This window comes from Coenobita brevimanus, chromosome 66 (genome assembly GCF_032717465.1).
Source record: "Coenobita brevimanus isolate Jiangsu-jjx chromosome 66, ASM3271746v2, whole genome shotgun sequence".
Taxonomy (NCBI): Eukaryota; Metazoa; Arthropoda; class Malacostraca; order Decapoda; family Coenobitidae; genus Coenobita; species Coenobita brevimanus.
The window spans coordinates 585,959-606,768 of record NC_137019.1 but is presented as its reverse complement, the minus strand read 5'-3'; the positions used below and the strand labels follow the sequence as shown (position 1 = coordinate 606,768).

Here is a 20,810-nt window from a genome sequence, read left to right as displayed (position 1 = left end):
GGGAAGGAGGGAAGGAGATAAAGAAGGAGAAGGAGAGGGGAGGGAGACAAGGAAGGAGTCACTTGAGCCCTCTTGGCTAAATTGCACAGCACATGAGAGGCAGCGAAGAAGGAGGCAAGGAGGAGGGAGGGAAAGAGAGGAGGAAGGAAAGAAAGAGAGGAGGAAGGAGAGAAAGAGAGGAGGAAGGAGGGAAAGAGAGAAGGAAGGAGAGAAAGAGAGGAGGAAGGAGAGAAAGAGAGGAGGAAGGAGAGAAAGAGAAGAGGAAATACGGAAAGAAAGAAAGAAAGAAAGAAAGAAAGGTAGACAGAGGCAATAATTAGCGTAGACAGATACAGATAGACAGACTGACAAAGAGAGAGAGAGAGAGAGAGAGAGAGAGAGAGAGGGGGGAGGGGGGGAGAGGGGGGAGAGAGGGGGGGAGGTGAAAGATTAGAAGAGGGAGGGATTGAAAGTAAACAACACGAGAAGGAGCGACTAAATAAGACAGAAAAAAGGAGAAAAAGGGGGAAGACGGAAAGAAAGGGAGGGAAGGACAAGAAGGGAGAAAAACAGATTAATGAAGGAAGGTGAAATAGGGAATGGAGAGTACATACAGAGAGGAAGTGAGAAGTAGGTAGGGAAGAGTTGGAGGAAAAGGAAAAAAGAGAGAGAGAGAGAGAGAGGGGGGCAAAAGCGGGAGAGAAGAAAATAAACTGAGAGGAGTAAAGGGGAGAGATGGGGAATAGGAAAGATAGGAAGAAAAGAAGAGAGGGGGAAAGGCAAGTGGAGTAAAGGATAAGAAAAGAAGAAGAAAGAAGGAAATACACAGCAGAAGAGAGGAACAGAATGAAAAAATACGGAAGGAAAACAGAAAAAAAAAAAAAATTCACGGACCGAATGCTAATCGTCCGCCAAAATATGTCGTTGGATAAGGTACAAATTACCTACAAAATAAATATGAAAAATATTTGCAAAACTCTACGGAATTCAGTCACTGCGCTTCGCAAAATGCCAGTCAATATTAAAAAATATATGGAGGCCGGCATTCGGACGTCACTGATCAAACCCCCACCAAAAGTAATAGGCTTCTGCACATCCACATAGTTGCTATTTCCCGAGGGTTTGGTGAAAATTCGTCCACAACTTTTCGAGATATGTTGGGTACACACACACACACACACACACACACGCTGGCAAAAACATTATCGCTTCGCCTTGCTAAAGACCGGCGATAATGAGAGAGAAAAGGACAAGGACTACTAAGGAGAAAGAAGTAAAATAATAAAAATGAGAATGGAAAGCGTAGTGAGTGAGACAAAATGAGAGGATGAAGGATGAAAGAAGAGAAGCAGCAGGGATGATAAGGAAAGAAGGAGGAGGAGGAGGAGAATGCGAGATCAAAGGACGAGGGACCGAAGGTGTGTGTGTGTGTGTGTGTGTGTGTGTGTGTGTGTGTGTGTGTGTGTGTGTGTGTGTGTGTGTGTGTGTGTGAGAGAGAGAGAGAGAGAGTTACAAAGATACACTAATTATACAGACGTTACCATCCTTACCATAGCCGGTTCATTTTCACCCGACGGAACTGAGCCACTCCCACGATTTTATGCTGTGTCGTAGTTGCAAGAAATTCAATGTTCCTAGGTTATGAGGTGGAAACGAGTCTCCCTGGTTGCTAGTCAAAACAGCCCTCCAACCTGACAACACCTGGCCATCAACTTTGCTGGTTAGGGATATTTGTCAGGTGAAAGCAAATGCGTTAAAGATAATTCGGCTTAAATATATAGAGAGTCTGATAGTGATTTCAAAGTACATTTTCTTTATTCTTATAGAAATGAGGGATAGAAGGACGGCCAAGGAGAGGGAAGGAAAGGAATAGAAAGGATAGAGGAAAGAGTGGTGAGTAAGACAAGATGAAAGGATGAAGGTACGAAGGAGAGAAGACAAATTCATTCACCCAGGATTTTTTTTGGCATATACCCCACAAACAGTTCATTGTACTCTTTTAACTGCATTTTGTCGTTCCTGCAGTTTATCCCATCCACACCTACTCTCTTCCTGTTCTTATCCTTGTCTGCTCTCTTCCTGTTCTCATCCACACCTGCTCTCTTCCTCTTAAATCTTTTCACAGCATATCTTCACATCTATTAACAACACATACTTGGGCAACATAATCCCTTCCTGTACACGCCACATATCCAGTCCCATCTGCCACATCTCCTCTTTCGTCATTCCCATGCATTAATATTTACAAGGCTCTCCCGCCTACTACTCCATATTTCATTCATTTCCATTGGCTAGCGTTCATCCATTTCCATCTCTTACTTTTCAGACACCTCTACCACATTTTATTTCGTATATTACCACACTTCTTTCCAAAACCGCTTCGTGTTCGTTAAAAAAAATCCTTAATCCATTTTTCTTCCTATTTCTCCTTTTGCCTTATTTTTCAGCTTATTTAATTACACGTTTCTTTCAAAGTATTTCCTACGTTCTTTATCCGATTCTTTTCTCATCCATCTTCATCACCATTTCTTCTTTCTTTTCCACTTTATCTACGTCATCCCCATTTCTTCTCTTTCTCTTCCACTTTCATCCACTTCATCTCCATTTCTTCTCCTTCTCTTCCACTTTCATCCGCGTCATCTCCATTTCTTCTCTCTCTCTCTCTCTTCCACAGTTCATGCCATTTCCACGCCCCACCATTCTGCTCATTTTTATCAGCTGACACCCTTGCAACACCACACACTTTTTTCTGCACTTTTAATCAGTTTTTACAAGCTTTCCACACATTTCTAAATCCATTTCGAAATTCATCTGCTCGTAGTTCAGCGACCCTTCTACGCCTCCCCCTTCCCCATTCTTCCTTTATTTAGGTATTAATTTGCTAATATTCCTCTGCTACTACACAATTCCACAGCTTTTCCATTTATATTATCTCATTCTGTGTCCCTTCCACACGCCTTTTCTTCCATGTTCCTCTCCGTCTCGCCTTGCATACCACAGTAATATAAGACAGTCCTCCGCAACGCACTCGTTCAACTCACGCGTCAGTATCAAGCCTCATTTCTCTCGACAAGCACATAATCAGTTAAGTTTCTGTCAGCATTCATTCCAGGCTCTCTGTACAGTGTGTATTTATGGACGTTTTCGTACTTAGAATATAATATACTGTATTTTTCACATCTCTCTTGACACATCCCTCAGCCGACGTCATTTGTCATTTTCTTCCGGCACACCAGTACAACCTATTACATAATCTACAGAACTTGCACCGACTGTTCCATTCGAGATCACGCATCACAAACGCTCCATAACTCATTATATAATGTTTTGTCTCTCTACACGGTTGATTCTAAACCCTGCTCTTCTCTTCCACACCTACGTTAACAGCCGGTACTTACTGTATGCTATAATCAGATCCACACTCATCCTTTCAATTTCAAACCTGACATGCATATACCTTGGGCTTATACATTTACAATCTCTCACTCCTCTCCTCTCTTCATCATTCATCAACAAACCAACTCTCTCTTTACCTCGACCGTGAGTCCGAATACCAGGCGTCATGATGTCTGGTGAGTGATGAAGAATGTGGCTTCCCCGGGGGGTACGGAATGTGTGGATCAAATATTTGCAGTACGGCAGGTAGTGCAGGAAGTATGTGAGAAAGACTGCTGTATATTTATGGAATTTAAGGTTTGGAAAAGGCGTATGACAATGAACGAATAAGCAGTATGTAATATGCTACGTGTGTACATAGTCGACGGAATAGTGCTGCTTGTTGTAAACAGTTTTATGATACGAGGAAAACTGATGCAGCAGCAGAAGGATGCCTGGGTGAGAGATTCTGTATCAATACTGGAATGAGATAAGGGTTTGGAATTTTATATATATCTATTTGCAATACATATAAACCTTTGGAAAGCCAAGAGTACCAAATATCAGGATTGAGAGAGTTAGAAAAGGGACTGACAAAGCCTGTATGTGAGCTGCATTGGCTGGATAGGATACGACAGCAGAGATTCGTGCAGTAAGTGGACTAAGGAAATCTGGTAATATAGGATGTGCTTAGTTGGTATGGTGACACAGAGAGACTGAATGAGAGGAGGGTGGTGAAAACGATATCTGTTCGTGAGTACCAGGGTTGGAGGAAGCTTGGAAGACTACAAGAAGGAGAGTGGATTGTGGTAAATGAATGTGTCAATCAAGGGGGAAAGGATATTGAGGAACCACACGAAGAAGAAGGCTAGAAATGGTTGGATGTAATGTATTTGGAGATGCACATGACAAAGGATTTACCCCTGTTTTATTCATTTATTTATTTATTTATTTTTTGCAATCAGAGGAGTAGTCTTTCTCACAGAGGAGTTATGAACCGAACTGCTGTATGGATCGTTTGGAGCGTCAGAAGGTCTAGAATTTTCTCAGATCTGGATGATGCGTGAAGAATATGTGTCGCTCCTTCTTCTCGACTCTTCCTTCATAGTTCTCCTGTATTCATGGATTTCTGTTACTATTCTTGTTTCCCTCCCTGCCCATGTAGCGTAGCAGCGGGAAAGAAGATTTACATGATGATGATGATGATAATAGTGGTGGTGGCGAGGACTAGAGAAAGAGAGAGAGAGAGAGAGAGAGAGAGAGAGAGAGAGAGAGAGAGAGAGACAGACAGACAGACAGACAGAGACAGAGACAGAGACAGACAGACAGACAGACAAACGAGGGAGGGAGAATCTGCATGCCAAGCAGGTGAATGAAAATGCCGCGAGAGAGAGAGAGAGAGAGAGAGAGAGAGAGAGAGAGAGAGAGAGAGAGAGAGAGAGAGAATCTGCATGACAAGCAGGTGAATGGAAATGCCAATACTGTGAACGGACGGAGGGATGAATGCGGGGTGGACAGGGAAGGGGGAGGATGGATGGATGGATGGATGGATGGAAGGAAGGAAGGAAGGCAGGAAGGAAGGCAGGAAGGAAGGAAGAAAGGATGGATGGATGGATGACAGGTTGATGGATGGATGGATGGCAAATGAGTTGGACGAGTGACTGAATGATGCATGGACGGATAGCTGATTCACTAGCATATGAATGATTATACAGCGGAATGGCAGGTGGATGGTTGGAGAATGGAGTAGCAGGTGGAAATGCGGGTGGGTGATGGAGGAATGGGTGGACGAATGGACAGTGGACAGAAGGTGGAGTGGTTAGTGGATGGCTGGATGGTGATATAGCAGGCTCTGTGGACTCCTGAATAATGGAGTGAAGGTGAATGAATAGCTGATGAATAGAGAGGAGGGTAAGGGAGGTAAATATATGGATGAATGCTGTATAGATGAAAGTATGACTGCTGTGATGTATGAATGTATGATGTATGGATGAATGTTTACCAGATCAAAGGTTCCCAAACTTCTCCCGGCCATTCCCAACTTTTACCGGGAAATCTTTGACGATCCCTCCCAAACTGCCAAAGGAGAGAATCACACCCCCATCTCTGGAAGCTTCTTTAAATTAACTCTAGATTCGATAGCTATTCGTCTCTATTAATTCACTGGTACTTTTTAACCTGTAACGGCATGAAATCTAACGGCCTTTTGGAGATCCAGGGGGCAATAGTTTAGAGATTTTGCACTTTAATGTGGCAAGATAATTATTTGAGGATCCAAACCCTAATCGTACTTTTAAAAATCACAAATTAAAAGACTCAGAGCATTTGGCTATAAAATCTGGCTATAACATTTGGCTATAAAATTTGGCTATAAAATCTGGCTACAACATTTGGCTATAAAATCTGGCTATAATATCTGGCTATAAAATTTGGCTATAAAATCAATCGTATCTATAATCAAATACAATTGAAAAAGCTCATTTGGCCTTTTTGAACTTATCTATTTCCCCCCAGAATATCAAAAATCCTCCCCCGCACCTCCATCTGGGCACCATTGGTCTAGATGAATGGATTTTGTGATACGTGGAGGGCTTGAGCTGAATTCATGAACGAACGCTTGCTTAAGAAAGATCTGATGATAAGTAGGAAAGTGGGCGAAGACGTCAATGAGCATAACACGATCGATAACACACACACACACACACACACACACACACACACACACACACACACACACACACAAACCTAATCAGTCCTCAACAGTCATAACAGTAATTGTGGAAAATAATAATAATAATAATAATAATAATGATAATAAAACTTTCTTCCCACTCTTATAAACGGGGAAGTAGGTCTAGAAGGTCGAAAATGACAACAAAAGAGTATTCCAAATTCCCTCCTAGAAACACACGTCAAATGAACCATACATCCTTTATGCATCACTCAGGCCTTCGAACTCAAAAAGTATCAACGAAAAGGGAAAAACAGAAAAAACTATAATAATAATAATAATAATAATAATAATAATAACAATAAAACAGTAGAGATAAATTCAAAATATACGATAAAACTCAGCTAAAATAAACGATAAAATCAGTAAATATAACAATAAAAATAATGGCTGAAAAATCCCAGAAAAACAAACTTTCGATTAAAATTACAGTAAATTAAAAAAAAATCAATGTTAATAAACCAAAATACAGAGTAAAGGAAATGTCTAAAACTAATATAAACAAATAAGGAAGTTTTAAACAGACACGGTACTATCGGGGCAATAACAGAGGGGGTTCCCAAATGTCTACGAGAGTGAACCACCTCGCGTTCGAATATCCTTTGGGAGTGACTGCTGACAGACAAGCCCAATTCAAGGCTGACTGCTGGAGAGAGAGAGAGAGAGAGAGAGAGAGAGAGAGAGATTCCCGATGCCATATTAGGGGTAAGCGAAGACCAGTGCTTAGTTTAACGTCATCCAGAACGTTTAAGGACACATGACCAACTCAGGCATGTGGTGGTATTCAGTGATCGATAAACTCCTACCGCCTCTACGGAGATTCGAATCAATGCGTCAACCCTCACCGTGACTGGCGATTCAGACCACTACTTCGTCACCAAAATATACCCGAATAAGTGAATAAATACATGAAGTCATAATAAATAAAAGAATCCCAACATCGTCAGTACAAGAGGTTAAGACTGACGTGAATAAAATCATGTGTAGGTAGCAAGAAAAACAAAACAAAATGCTGTACTTGAAGGCGCAATATAAGATTCTTCGGCACTGCTAATAAACGAGAATAAAACGACAAGCTATAATATATCCGTGAACAGGACAGGTGAAATAAAAAATCGCAACTAATAAGATAAGTAGCGTGAATTAAGCGATACAGTGGAAGGGATGGCAATTCCTGATAACAGATAGCTAAACAGTCGAAACCAGCCCACGCCGACCCCCTCCCCACCCCACTCCACCCCACCTCGCAATTGCAGCGCGGCAGGAGGGGGGAGGAGGAAGGGGAGGGGGACTGGGTATGGAGAGGGAAGAGGAGGAAGGGGGATGAAGAGGGAGAGGAGAATCGACGATAGAAAGAGAGGGGAATATAGTAGAGGGTATGAAGAAGGAGAGAAAGAAAGGGGTTGGAAAGGAAAAAACGAAGGAGAGGCAAAGTAGGGGAGAAACGAAGGAGGGGGATGGTAAGCTTAATGAAAGGAAGAGGAGGGGGAATAGAGAGGGAGAGCAGGGGGAACAGAGAGGGAAAGAAGTCACTGGGTGATGATGTAAGGGTAGGCTAAGGGGTGAGACTTGGATGGGACCAAAGAAAAGCAGAAGTCAGAAGGAAATAAAAAGAGAAGAGGGAAGAAGAAGCGAGGAACAAGGAAGGGGGGAAAGAGGCACAGGAGAGAGGAGGTGGTAGGTTAAGGTAGGGGGGACGTAGGGGGCAGGTGAGTGAGGGGGAGGGGGGTTTGTGCGCATTATTACCAACATCGGGCGCGCAGGTCTCACCATGCCACTACTGCCAACTCACACTCACTCCACTCTCTCTCTTACGCGGGACTCCAAAACACACTGCATCACACTTTTAACATCACCCTGTCATACACAAGCCAAGTTGAAACATTAAGGTGTATTAAACGGCAACTGCAGCTCAAATAATATACGAGAGAGACCGCAGGAAGGCTGTGCAATGGGATGGTTAGAGGGACGCGTATGTCGGGATGTGGCAACACGCGGGAGAGCCACAGTAAACAAGTGACTGTCAGGGGATCTGCGCTGCCGCCTCGCTCAGTCTGGCTCTACCTCCCCTCGCCAGCGGTCCTCACTCATCACACGCTCTACCAACACCACCAACACCAAAAACAAAAAAAAAAGAAACAAAATCAAGAAACAAAGACACGCTGAGTTGCCCATTTCCTGCAAGGTGAAAAATACAGCTTCCGGACGGACTCAATTCACTTTATCTCATCTGTGCTGGGAGTCCGAGGGCCCCGAGCGGCAATAAACAGGTGTCTCCACGTGTGTTAGGCAGCAAACAACACACCAAAACCCGTGCCATTTAGAAACATTATCCAGGTCTGAACTTGGGCACCAGAGAAAAGCTGCATGACAAAACTTCTGCACCGAACACAACGAGTCAAAACACTTAGGACCGCCGTCTGTTCCTCCCGCCCTCTCCTTCCTTCCCTCTCCCCCTCTTTGTTCCTCAGCCTCCATTCGTAAGAGCGATTGATGGAGGAAACTTTGCGTGGACCTAGTAAGAAGCGACGAAGCCAAGACTCACAGCCCCACCTGACCCCACGTTGACCTTCCCACACACCTCTGACCTGTTCTGAGTAGCCTGAGGTCAAAAGCAGCACAAGAAATCACTCCCAGGCTAGAAATAATCCTTCCCAGACCATCATCCAAAAGGCTGGACATAATCCTAGCCGGGCCATCCATCTAGCTTTTAACATTCTCCTAGGCTAGATATAAATCTAGCCAGACCATCCATTTAACATCCAGCCCTCTAGCCTCCCCCCACTGAGATCCAACAACATGGCGGCTGCCCTGGTAGCCCGCGGTCCTGTGCGTTCGCGTTCGACTGAAATCCTGTGCGCTGGGTCCTTCAGCATCGTGGTGGACAGCGTGGATGGGGAAGTCACGGGCGGCGCGGCGGACGAGGAGGTGTTCGGTGAGGTGGCGGGGGGCGGCGGAGGCACGGGGGGCGGCGATATGGAGGTGCGCAGTGACATCTCCAACGCCTCCAGTCGCGGCTCCAGGACATCGCTATCCAAGGAGGAGACCGACGCAAAACTGGCACTCTTCAAGGTTAGACCCATTACCCTATACTCTAGTTAGTTAAGGAAGCTCCCTGGGACAAGTGCCTTCCCATTTTCTTTCTGCTTTTGGTACTTCAATATATTCCTCTTCAAAAACTCAGGCCATTATACCAGAGATATAAATAACATCAATGTGAATAATAAGGTAAACTATGGGAAATAAATCGTTAAGAAAGAGGTATTACAACGCCAGCTAAATTAACGAGAACAAGACCCTTACGGTACTCCTCAGGGACGTATTCTTGGCTGGGCTTAGTTTTCCTAACACCTCCTCTTTAACGATACATTTTTCTTACTGCCTCTTAATTATCTCTTGAATGTCTTTAACATTTTGCTAATAAAAACTCACCGACATAAAAAGCAATGGTAGGGAAGGGCTAGGGAGCCTCCTTAGCTGGCAGGGAACACCGTCCTATAATTCATATTTTCTTGTTATCTACCTTTGTGCTTCACTTCGCCGTTCCAATTATTTTCATACAATACATACTTCTGTAATAACCTAATCGGCGACTCCTCCACACTCTCTTCTGATTGATTTACTGGGTACTGTTCAACCAAATCTTCAGTTTACTCTCACCTATTTAGTGCCCTTTTTCATGCCTCTCATCTGGATTTCGTCTGTTCGCTGTATTCGTAGCCAATTTAATCCTCTGAACACGGGAACGCATTTGTCATTTTAATCTGTATATAGATGAACTTTTTAAATCATTATAATAAACACTTGCACTAATAAGAATACTCTGTTACGGTACATACATCCTTCTCCTTTCAGCTGTACGTTTGGAAACCTATATATAGCCTAATGTACCGTAATGGGCTATCTTCTGACAGACTGATATTACTGTTATTCTGACTGTCATATTATCACTGCGACACACACACACACACACACACACACACACACACACACACACACACACACACACACACACACACACATTCTCTCTCTCTCTCTCTCCGTGCCGTGTCACCATAAAAATTAAACCTGCTTACATAACATCGCCCACTGCCAAACTATGAAGCAAGAACAGTCTCTCTCTCTCTCTCTCTCTCTCCCTCTCTCTCTCTCTCTCTCTCTCTCTCTCTCTCTCTCTCTCTCACACACACACACACACACATACATTTTATCTCTTTACCTACCTACCTATCCGTCTATCTACATTTTGTCTGATGCCGCATCTTGTGAGGGGTGGCGACGACTATGGACCCTCCAGGAATTTCAGCCTTTACTCAATAATGACCCCTCTTTCCACGACACACCACTCTTCCTTGCATAATCTCGCGCCTTTATCTCTCCACCACGCTCTCAGTCTGATTCTCCTCTTCCCAACCACCTCATTTATACACTCTCCTAGTCAGTCTCTCAAACTCTATTCGCTCCACATGCTGATCCACCTCACAGTGTTTCTTCATATCTGCATACAACATCAGCCTCAACACCATATTTGTCACGAATATTTTCATTTTTTCATCGTATCACACTACGTCACTCCACAGGCACTTCTAGGGCTACAGTTCTCACTTTGGATTTATATAGTATTTACATAGTCCACGTTTCACTACTGTACGTTAGTGTTGGGGCGAATATACGGCCATGGAAAGCTTACAAACTCCCCAACTTACTATTTTTCGTTACTACTCTCATTGTCCCTCCCACGTTTCTTCCTTATTGCGCCATTTTCTGAAGTTCATCCTCCATACTATCATCTTTTCTCACACCACTACTTAAGTACTTGAACACTGGGCCTATTCCCTGTTAGTACCATTCAGTCTTAACCTACAATTTGCCTCAGTGCTTCTCCAGATACCATCACTTTGCTATTCCTTACATTCACTTTTAAATTCTTCTTTCACATACACGACCAAAGTTTCTGCAAGACTGTAACTTCCACTCCACATCTGTTACTATCACTTCATCGACTGGAAACAGAAGCCTAGACAGTTCCCATTCATTACCTCCAATCTTCAGAGCCACTCCCCTGCCAGATATCTTCGCTTTCATCTTCCTCTTTACTCCATCTACACATACACTGAACGACTAAGGTGACTTGATATATACCTGTTTTAATCCAACAATGAGGCTGAATCTCTCACTTAATCGAACATCCACTGTTACACATACTTTTACTTAATCCTACATACTCGGGATAGCTTTATGGCATCTACCGTCCGCCCCATACAGTCTTAGTATCCTTTCCAATGCCTGCCAATCTACTCTGACATATACCATTTCCATATCCGTAAATAATGCAACATCCACTCTCAAAGGCGCTTTTTGCTCCGTCATACATACTCTGGATAGTCTTATGTAATCTCTCCACCCGATATATCTCTAGTACCCTACACAATATCCTTCGATCAGCACTTTTCACAAATTTCTCTAGGTCCATAAATACTAAAGCAATCTTCTGTTCTTTTTCTAAACCTCTTCTGTCAGACATCTTGAGGCAAATATTTGATGAAAACATTCCTTCTCGATGAGACTACCCTCTTCTTTACACTCACACTCTGCTGTAATTCTCACCAGGCAGCTACCCCTGTAGTTCTCACACTCTATCCTCTCACCCTCTCCCTTCTACGAGTCTAATTATACCTTCCTTCCACTCTTCAGACACTCTCCCTTGCATCCAGGTTAACCTCGGGTTTCAGGGTCCCGTCTGTAATTACCTTCCTTCCCCATACCACCTTTTCTTAGCTCACATCATACACTTCTGAAACCATTTATATCCTGAGATGTTCTTCCCTTACTGATCACATTACTCCATCGATCTCCCTTAACGCCCGTACTCCTCCTTCCCCTAGTCTTATCCTCCCCAAGTGATACCACAGAACCCTTTTCACTTGCCACATTTAGCAACAAACACAAGTGCTTTTATAAAAACAGCACACAAAATACATACACAGCAGCAAACTTAATCTCACATACACATTCATATATTCACAAACGCTTTCCCAATACAGATAAAAAATGCGCGACCCACATAGCTCTCTCTCTCTCTCTCTCTCTCTCTCTCTCCCCGACCAACCATCAGTTATCTCTTCCTGTCTTCGCACCATCCATCCATCCATCCATCTCTTCCTATCGATCCCTTGTATAATCAGTCTTTCATCCAACAATTCCTTTTTCTTCAACCATCCATCCATCCATCCTTCACCACATAAATCATCCTTCCTTCACCATATCACCCATCCATCTCTCTCTCTCTCTCTCTCTCTCTCTCTCTCTCTCTCTCAATATAAGCCATCTTTCTCCTCCAAACAACCATCAATCTCTTCACTATACAACCATCATTATTCTTTGTGGTACCATTCTGTCCCTCCTCTAACAACCATCCTTTCTATAACCAACCATCCAGCCTGCCTCACACAAACCATCCATCCTATCTCTTCCCACCTGTTTGTCTTCTCTTCAACCATCCATCCTTCCTTCCTAACCATCCACCTTTCCTTCAACCACTGCCCACTTTTCCTCCATCCCTCCACTCACTGACCATCCCTATTTTCTCTCCAATCATCCCTCGCTCCTTTCACTGACCATCCAAGTTTCCTTTAGTTCCTCTCTTCCATCAGTCCTCCAACCCTTCCATATCTCATTCGACTATCCATCCTTCTCCTAACCATCCATCCTTCCTCCAACCATCCATTCTACCTCCAACCAACTATTCGTCCTCCATCCACCATCCATCCGTCCTCTCATAACCCATCCATATTTCCTTTAACCTACCCTTCCTGTCTTTTCTTCAGTTAACCATCCATCCTTCCTCTCACTGCTCTTCCATCCCTCCTTCAACCATTCATCCATCCTTCCTCCAACCAATCATGCTTACTTTCCATACCCATACATCCTTCCTACAACCATCCACCCTTCCACCTTTCTTCCAACCATCCATCCATCCTCCAACTATAGACTCTTCTTCTTGCGGCTTATCCACCTTTCCTTCAACCATCCATCCGTCCTCGTGCAACCCACCATCCTTCCTTCCCCCCAGTCCCTCTGTCCTTTCTCTCTCTCCCCAAACCATCCATGTTTCCTCTCGTCATCCATCCATCTTTTCTCTTGTTATCCATCCATCTTTCCTTAACCGTTTCATTCTTCCTCAAATCATCCGTTCTTCTCAAAACCACCCATCCATCCTTTTTCAGTCATCCGTCCTTCCCCAACCATGCATCCATCCTCCTTCAACCATCCGTCCTTCCTACCTACCCATCCACCTTTTCTTCGACTGTCCTCCAATCCCCATACATTTCTCATCCACACCTCCCCTATCCATCCTCTCACTACCCAGCTAATCCATCTTCCGTCAACCATCCACTTTTCCTCTCCACAACCATTCCTTCTTCCTCTCACTATTCATCCACTTGTCATCCACCCTCCAACCACCCATCCTTCCCCGAGACATCCATCCTTCTCTCGCTCCCCACCGGCCTTATCTGCATCCAGCCTTCCATCCTCCCTACACCTGCCATCCTTCCCTCACCCGCTCCCCACGCGACCTTCCTCCTCTCCTCCTTACCACACCACTCTCCCAGAACAAACAAACGGCTATGTAGTGTCAACGCACCCACACACACACACACACACACACACACACACACACACACACACAAATGTACATGCACACTTTCAGACATACAGTACACAGATTTTAAGCACAAACATCCCCACACACATTCACAAAAAAGAGACGCAATCAAACAAACATATACGAATTTCCAAATGCAAACATACACAAAGATTTTTTTTTATCTTCGAAAAATAAGTTACACACACACACACACACACACACACACACACACACCGACAAAAACTATATCGCCTCGCTTTGCTATAGGCGGGAAAAAATAATAAAAACAGAACACCAATCACCCTTTCTTTCTCCAGTTAACACCTATTATGCCTGGGTAACAAGACACAAGGGTAGAGAGAACAATGCGAGATTATTTCATTGTTGCTGATATGGCTGTAGTTATTGTTGTTGTTGCTGCTGCTGAAGAACACTTTAAATCGGCAATTAAGCCATTAATCCTGGATCACATATTTTTGCTCTCTCTCTCTCTCTCCACTGCGCTGAGACCACTAAGCCTATAACATGTTCACGGAGTATGCTTTCATGTCCAAGCCTCACCCCTTCCAGTATTCCAGACCATCCCATTCCAGTATCCCAGACCATCCCATTCCAGTAAACCAGACTACTCCATTCCAGTATCCCATCCCATTCCAATATTCCAGACCATCCATTCCAATATTCCCGACCATCCCATTTCAATATTCCAGACCATCCCATTTCAATATTCCAGACCATCCCATGTGTTTGCTCATCATGGCCACTTCCTTACGACCCCATGATGGTTTAATGGGGATATTCAGGTCAGGCGGTCAACGAAAGCGCTTCTTCCTTCAACCAATCCATGTCACTTTAAAACAAGAGGGTATTCTGAGCAACGAACCCACAGGGGGCGTTGTGCTTCGTGACGGCGGGACTGGTTGAAAGATTCTTCGTGGCGGGGTAGGTGATTGAAAGATTCTGACCCCCCCGCCTCCACACCGACGATGCATCTCTTATTATTTGTATTTTTGTTGGCTTAAGAGGCTTCAGTTCAGTTTTGGAAAGAATGTTTTGAAGACTACGTGCTAGATGCAGCCTTAACTAACCCTTCACCATTAGTTATCCTGCCTAAGTTGAATCAAATCACCAGGGTAGCAAGAATGGAATATAAGGGGTTAACGCCTCATTATGCTGACGTCTTTCCTATATTCTTGCTATTTCCAGACGATTTTATTCATCTCACGGTCTACCTCTCTTAGTAAATGTTTAATGAGGGTTGTATCTTATCTCTCCAGTTTGACAAGTCTATCCTAAGTTAAACATAATTAAATAAACCGAATTTACACAGACTAAAACACGAAATACGGTTTAGGTGTGACACGGTGAGAAGCACACTTGCGAGTATTGTGTAACTTTCTCCCTGTACCGTGCATTACCGTCAGACAACACCACAACACCACTCCACATTTCTCCCCTTTCATCTTAAACTTTTAGACACGACATCCGAGTTTCTTCATAATGACTCAAAACAGCCACCACCACCACAGCCACCACCACCACCACAACAACAGTAGTGGTAATTTAGTAAGTCAGCCACTCTTCCGACAGCCAGTAAAGTTGTGTGTTGCAGCTGTAAACCATTCCAAACTTTCAACGTACCTATGGCGAGTGTTGTGAAGAGGACGTAGAGGGCGGGGTGAAGATGCGGGGGGGGGGGGAAGGGGTCATTAGATACTGAACTATGACCTCACTATCTGATGAACACACACACACACACACACAGCAATGAAGCAGGTAGTAAAATAATGAAGGCTGGAAGTTTCAAATCTGACGCTGATGAATGGATGATGTTGCTTCGTTGCCTGTTAATAATAGTGAACGGAAGCTATGTATGCAGGCTCAGAATGAAGTGAGTATTTGTGAGTGACGAGGTATGAAGGTAAATGTAGAAGAAACAATGCTGGTTGACAGAATGAAAGGAGACTGGATTTTGATAGAAGAGTTTAAGTATTTAGATACGGTGATAAGAGATGCAGACATACAGAGGAAGTGAAGATTAGAGTAACGCTTGCTAGAAGAGTGAATGGTGCTATGAAGGGATTGATTGGGAAGAGAGGTCTAAGTGTGGAGATTGCGAGGGGACTGCATGAAAATGTGTGTGGTAGAGAGAGAGAGAGAGAGAGAGAGAGAGAGAGAGAGAGAGAGAGGAGAGACCCAACTCTGGCTCCCTGAAGGCACATGTCGCACCTACACAGAGACATCAGGGTGGGAGTGGGGGTGGATGAAAGGGGAAGAGAAAGGGAGAGGGGAGGAGAAAAGGGCAAGAGAGGAGTAGGTGAAGAGTAAAAGTAAGAGATGGATAAATATAAAGAGTAATTAATGGTTTGCCATGAGGGAGAAGGGGTCCATGAGAGCAGGAGAGGGGAAGAGAGAAACAGGAAAAAATAGATGAATGACAAAGATGGATAAATTTAATAACTGAATGGGATGCTAAGTGCGCGAGAAAGAAAAATGTGCAGGTAGGGGGCGACGAAGAGAAATAAAAGAGTAAGAAAAGGGAGAAGTAAGAGACAGACAATATTACTGAGGAACTGAGTAAGCTGCTGACTGAGAGAGAGACGGTGATGAGTTGGAGAGAGAGGCAGGTGAAGCAAAGGAAGGAAATGAAAGGTAGATGTGAGACGGAAAATTTAATTAACTGAATGGATTAGTGAGAGGGGATCATTAGTGGGACAGAGGAGGTACGATAATAGAGTTAGGATGGAATGGAGGGAGGAGGAGAAAGGGGAGAGAGTGAGGAGGAGAAAGGGGAAAGAGTGAGGAGGAGAAAGGGGAAACGGATAACAGGGAAGGGAGAGGGAATCGTGGGAGGGAGAGAGAGGTTTCTGTGATAAGGGGAGAGAATAAGGAAAGGGGATGAGTGTGAGGGGTTAATTGGGGCACTGTGAGAGAGTGATGAGAAATTGTGGAGTGGGAGGAGTGTGGCCAACGACTGATAGTGAGGGGTTCATGAGTGGGGTGGGAGAGAAGCTATGAACTGATGGAGTGGTGGAAGGGAATGTCATGGAAGGCAAGGACTGGAGTGGGACGGGACCAGAAAGAGAATATGTGGGATTGATTGAGGGTAGAAAAGTTACAGACGTTCGGACTGACAGGCAAAACAATCTCTCAGCACGATGTCCAATCTTATTTTTATTTAATTCTCGTTGTCTCCAGACGATTTTATTCACCTCAGGAAAATCTCTCGTGTTGTTGGATTGAAAGAGGGGATGAGAGCTGGATGAGAGACGGAGGGGCGGAGGACGAGGTGAAGGAAAAAATCTGGGGTGATTATGAGGGATGGGAAAAAATGAGGGAAGAGAAACGAGAGGATAAGGAAGCAGAGTGGGAGTGGATGAGAGAGAGAGAGAGAGAGAGAGAGAGAGAGAGAGAGAGAGAAAGAGAGACGCCATTGTACTAAAAAGGGGTTCAATAGACGAGCCATACAAAAAGGCCCCATAAACACCAGCCTGTACTCATTAACGAAGCTAATTAATAATCGGAGGGAACAAAAGAGAGAGAGAGTGGGGTGGGGCAAACAAAAGCAGGTGTCGTAACAATAGATTTATCCACCGTAAACAAGAGTACGCGTCACAGAAGCCGAAAAACATCACTAGGCAACTACACTTAGGAACCAAAACATCGCAGTCCTACACCACAAACATCACAGCCCCACACCACAAACATCACAGCCCCACACCACAAACATCAGTCCTACACCATAAACATTACAGCCCCACATCACAAACATCACAACCCCACACCACAAACATCACAGCCCCACACTACACATCAGCACATCACCAGCACACTTCCCTATGCCCCTGCCCCCAGCTCAATGCCCCCACTCACCACACATCAACACATCACAAGACAAGATTACCAGCAGCACCCCCCCCCTCCTCCCACAGTCCCCTCATCACACATCACCACATCATTAGACACTCACATCATCAACACCTCTCCTCTCTAACAGCCCTCTTACACACCACCACATCACTAGGCAACATCAACAGCACCTACTTCCCTTCACAGCCCCCTCATCACACATCAGAACATCACTAGACAACCACATCATCAGCATCTACCTCTCTCCTTCCCTCCCCCGCACATCTCCAGGTCACAGTCCCCTCACCGTAAACCAGAATATCAGTAGATAACCAGATCAACAACACACACTCACTGACGCACACACACATATGTACACATTTTTACACCCATACATATATCCACACATACCGGTACATAAGCTTTATCCTCTCTCTATATATATCTCTCTCATAAGAAGGTCAGCGTGTGTGCATGGTAATTAGCAGCATTTTATCTTTACCTGTTGGCAATAAGGGCAGACATCCTCGCTGGCTTTGGAGGCCTCATAGCATCACCTCCTTACTTATTAATTTTACACACTGAAACTTCATATTCTTTAAAATGTCAAAGTTCTGTCCGCAAGTAGCATAGGAGATAAACAATGTATTTTTTTCACTATGTTCTTGCAATATTAATTTTCCGTACTCAATTTAAGAAGGATCCCTGGTACTGAAGGGAGTAATGAAGGCAGTAGCTAACTCCTCTTCTCCAAAAGCCTCTCCATACAGAATAAAATCGTTGGGCAAAGGTAGTAAGAATTAACAAGAAATGAGTACGCCATGGTAGTGGAATGGTTAATCCTTTCACCGCCATGTCGTCTTTAGCGCTCTTGAACTTGTCACCAGCAGAAGATTTTACCAGGATTAGGAGAGGATTTTCGAGGTGGAGAAATCAAACTACTTTATCAACTCTTCACTGCTAGGAATCTTTACAAGGATTAAAAACTCGACTGGGGATACCAAGATGAAAAAAAGGTCAATGATGGTGAAAATGTAAAACTTCAGTGATACCTTGTTAGTTTGGTTTCTGGAGAGAGAGAGAGAGAGAGAGAGAGAGAGAGAGAGTGAGAGAGAGAGAGAGAGAGGCCATACCACATAACCTAACCTAACCTCAGGCCAACCCGTATAGTATCAGTTTAGCAACCTCCACCTAGCACTTCCCCTTACCACTCCTACCTCACCCTTCACTTCCCTCTCTCCCACACCCTTCATTTCCCCTCCCCACCTCAACCACTCGCCTTGCCCCTACCACCACTACTCACTTCCCCATCCCACTTCCCCCTCCTCCCCCACGACCACCCCTGACCTCACCCCCTCACCACTAATCTCTCACCACGTTCCCTCACCCAGCTCCATCATTCACCACACCCCGCACCTGTCGACCACCTTTCACCTCCCCCCATCTCCTCCCTCACTTCATCCCCACACCTCACCTCCCCCTCTCCTCCTGCTGATAACGCTGACACCCGTTATCGCCTGTTATCGCGGTGTGATGAAAGGATGACGCTTAATTACGTCAATATTTGCATTTTGGTGTCAGGCATATCGCTGTTATTATCAAAGGTATCTCTCTCTATTAACGTACCCTTATCAGTAGTACTATAGGTGTATTATGCAAAGTGGTGTGTATCTTGTATCCCACTATCTGTTGTGTTACGGGAATGGCTTTGTCTGCTAGTGCGTGAAATTTCACACACCAACAGACTAACCATGCGATCAAATTTGTTACAGAGTGGACTAGGCATGAAAATAATGAGTAGAAAGTTAAGCAAGGTAGAAGGTAACACGGTAGACGCGCTGTACCCTGAACACACGAAAATCCTCTTATTAATGGTAAAGGGATGATGACATAAGATACAAAAAAGAAAAATCGTCTGGAGGTAGCGAGTAAGAAATTTTACTGTTTCCCAATCAACTTTTAGTAATGAAAATAGGTATAACGGTATGCTTAGGTGGTCTTGGAGGAAAATCGATGAAGATATAGCTAGAACAAACTACGCCAGATTAATTTTTAATACGCCCCACATTAGGAATGAACTAGGCTGTATGCTTCCTGGGGTCGGCAGATGGTGCCACACTCAATTCTACGTCATCGTTCAAACAATGATGGTGAACCGAACCTCCTGTACTGAAATAATATACATAATTTGACTGGTAATAAAAAAGAAAAGAAAAAAAGGGCCGCGAGAGGGATCTCTGGCTGGGGCTGGAAACAGTTGGTAGATTTCAGTTTCATAACAAGCCTTAGTCGATCTTCCACAAGACCCACCGACGCCATAAACACACGACCGATAATACCATCACACCGGTCCCAGATGAGACCGCCCAAGTATGCATTCTGTATGGACGGTGGGTATTAGTACCCAAGTGAAGACACTTGAAGGTTTTGTGGCGCAATCTGGTGCGCAAGAGAGCTGCTGGACCTCAGAGACCTAACTTTCACACACACACACACACACACACACACACACACACATACACACACACACACACACAATGTCGTGGTGAGGAACACCTTAACCCTCTGCATCAGTAAGTAGTTTACATATTATGACGGAAAGCCGGCAAAACCAGTATCAGATGTTTTACACCCAATTAAGGTTTTACTGAAGTGGAGATGAAGGTGTGAGCCATTATCTCCAGCCGTTCCCACTACTTAATTTAATTCTGTGTATTCCGTTTCTCTGGATTAAAATTTATCGCGAAAGGTAAGGCAAGACCCTAATATTTGACTGACATTTTTGGGTCGCGTATTGCTTTCAGTTTTGATCAACTTCCAATCCACATTACAAAGCGCAGTCAGTAACGGTATAAAGAAGCGGAATCAGTTGTACATCCCACGTGTACGTAAGAGAGTACAGTGTGAGATAAACGCTTGGATACTTCCTTCAATGTTTCCTCTAAAACTCAGGGATATCAGTCTTCTGGCTCAGGTGTTTTTGTGACTATACGTAGGAAAAGTTGGGGGCAGGTTGAAAGGAAAAGAGAAAGAGGAGTGCAAGAGAAGAGATATATAAAGGAAGAATAAAGAGATCAGGAAAGAGGGGAGGCCGGGAGGCAAAAAGAGAGAGGAGACAGGGAGGGGGTGAGAAAGGAGGCAGGAAAGGAGGAAGAAAGAATAGTTAGGCTGGAAGGGAGGGAGATTAGGAGGGAAAGGAGGGAGAGAGTGAGGTAAAGAAAGGAGACG

The 20,810-nt window shown here is 44.2% G+C and overlaps 1 protein-coding gene across 1 annotated transcript in view; it reads left to right on the top strand.

Moving 5' to 3' along the window:
- The first annotated feature begins 8,686 nt into the window (after positions 1 to 8,686).
- LOC145405384 (uncharacterized) overlaps positions 8,687 to 20,810 on the top strand; it is an 83,435-nt gene continuing 71,311 nt past the window's right edge. Inside the window, exon 1 of the mRNA XM_080276791.1 lies at positions 8,687 to 9,157. Coding sequence (XP_080132917.1) covers positions 8,885 to 9,157 — 273 coding nt within the window. The 5' untranslated portion in view covers positions 8,687 to 8,884. The remainder of the gene's footprint in view (positions 9,158 to 20,810) is intronic.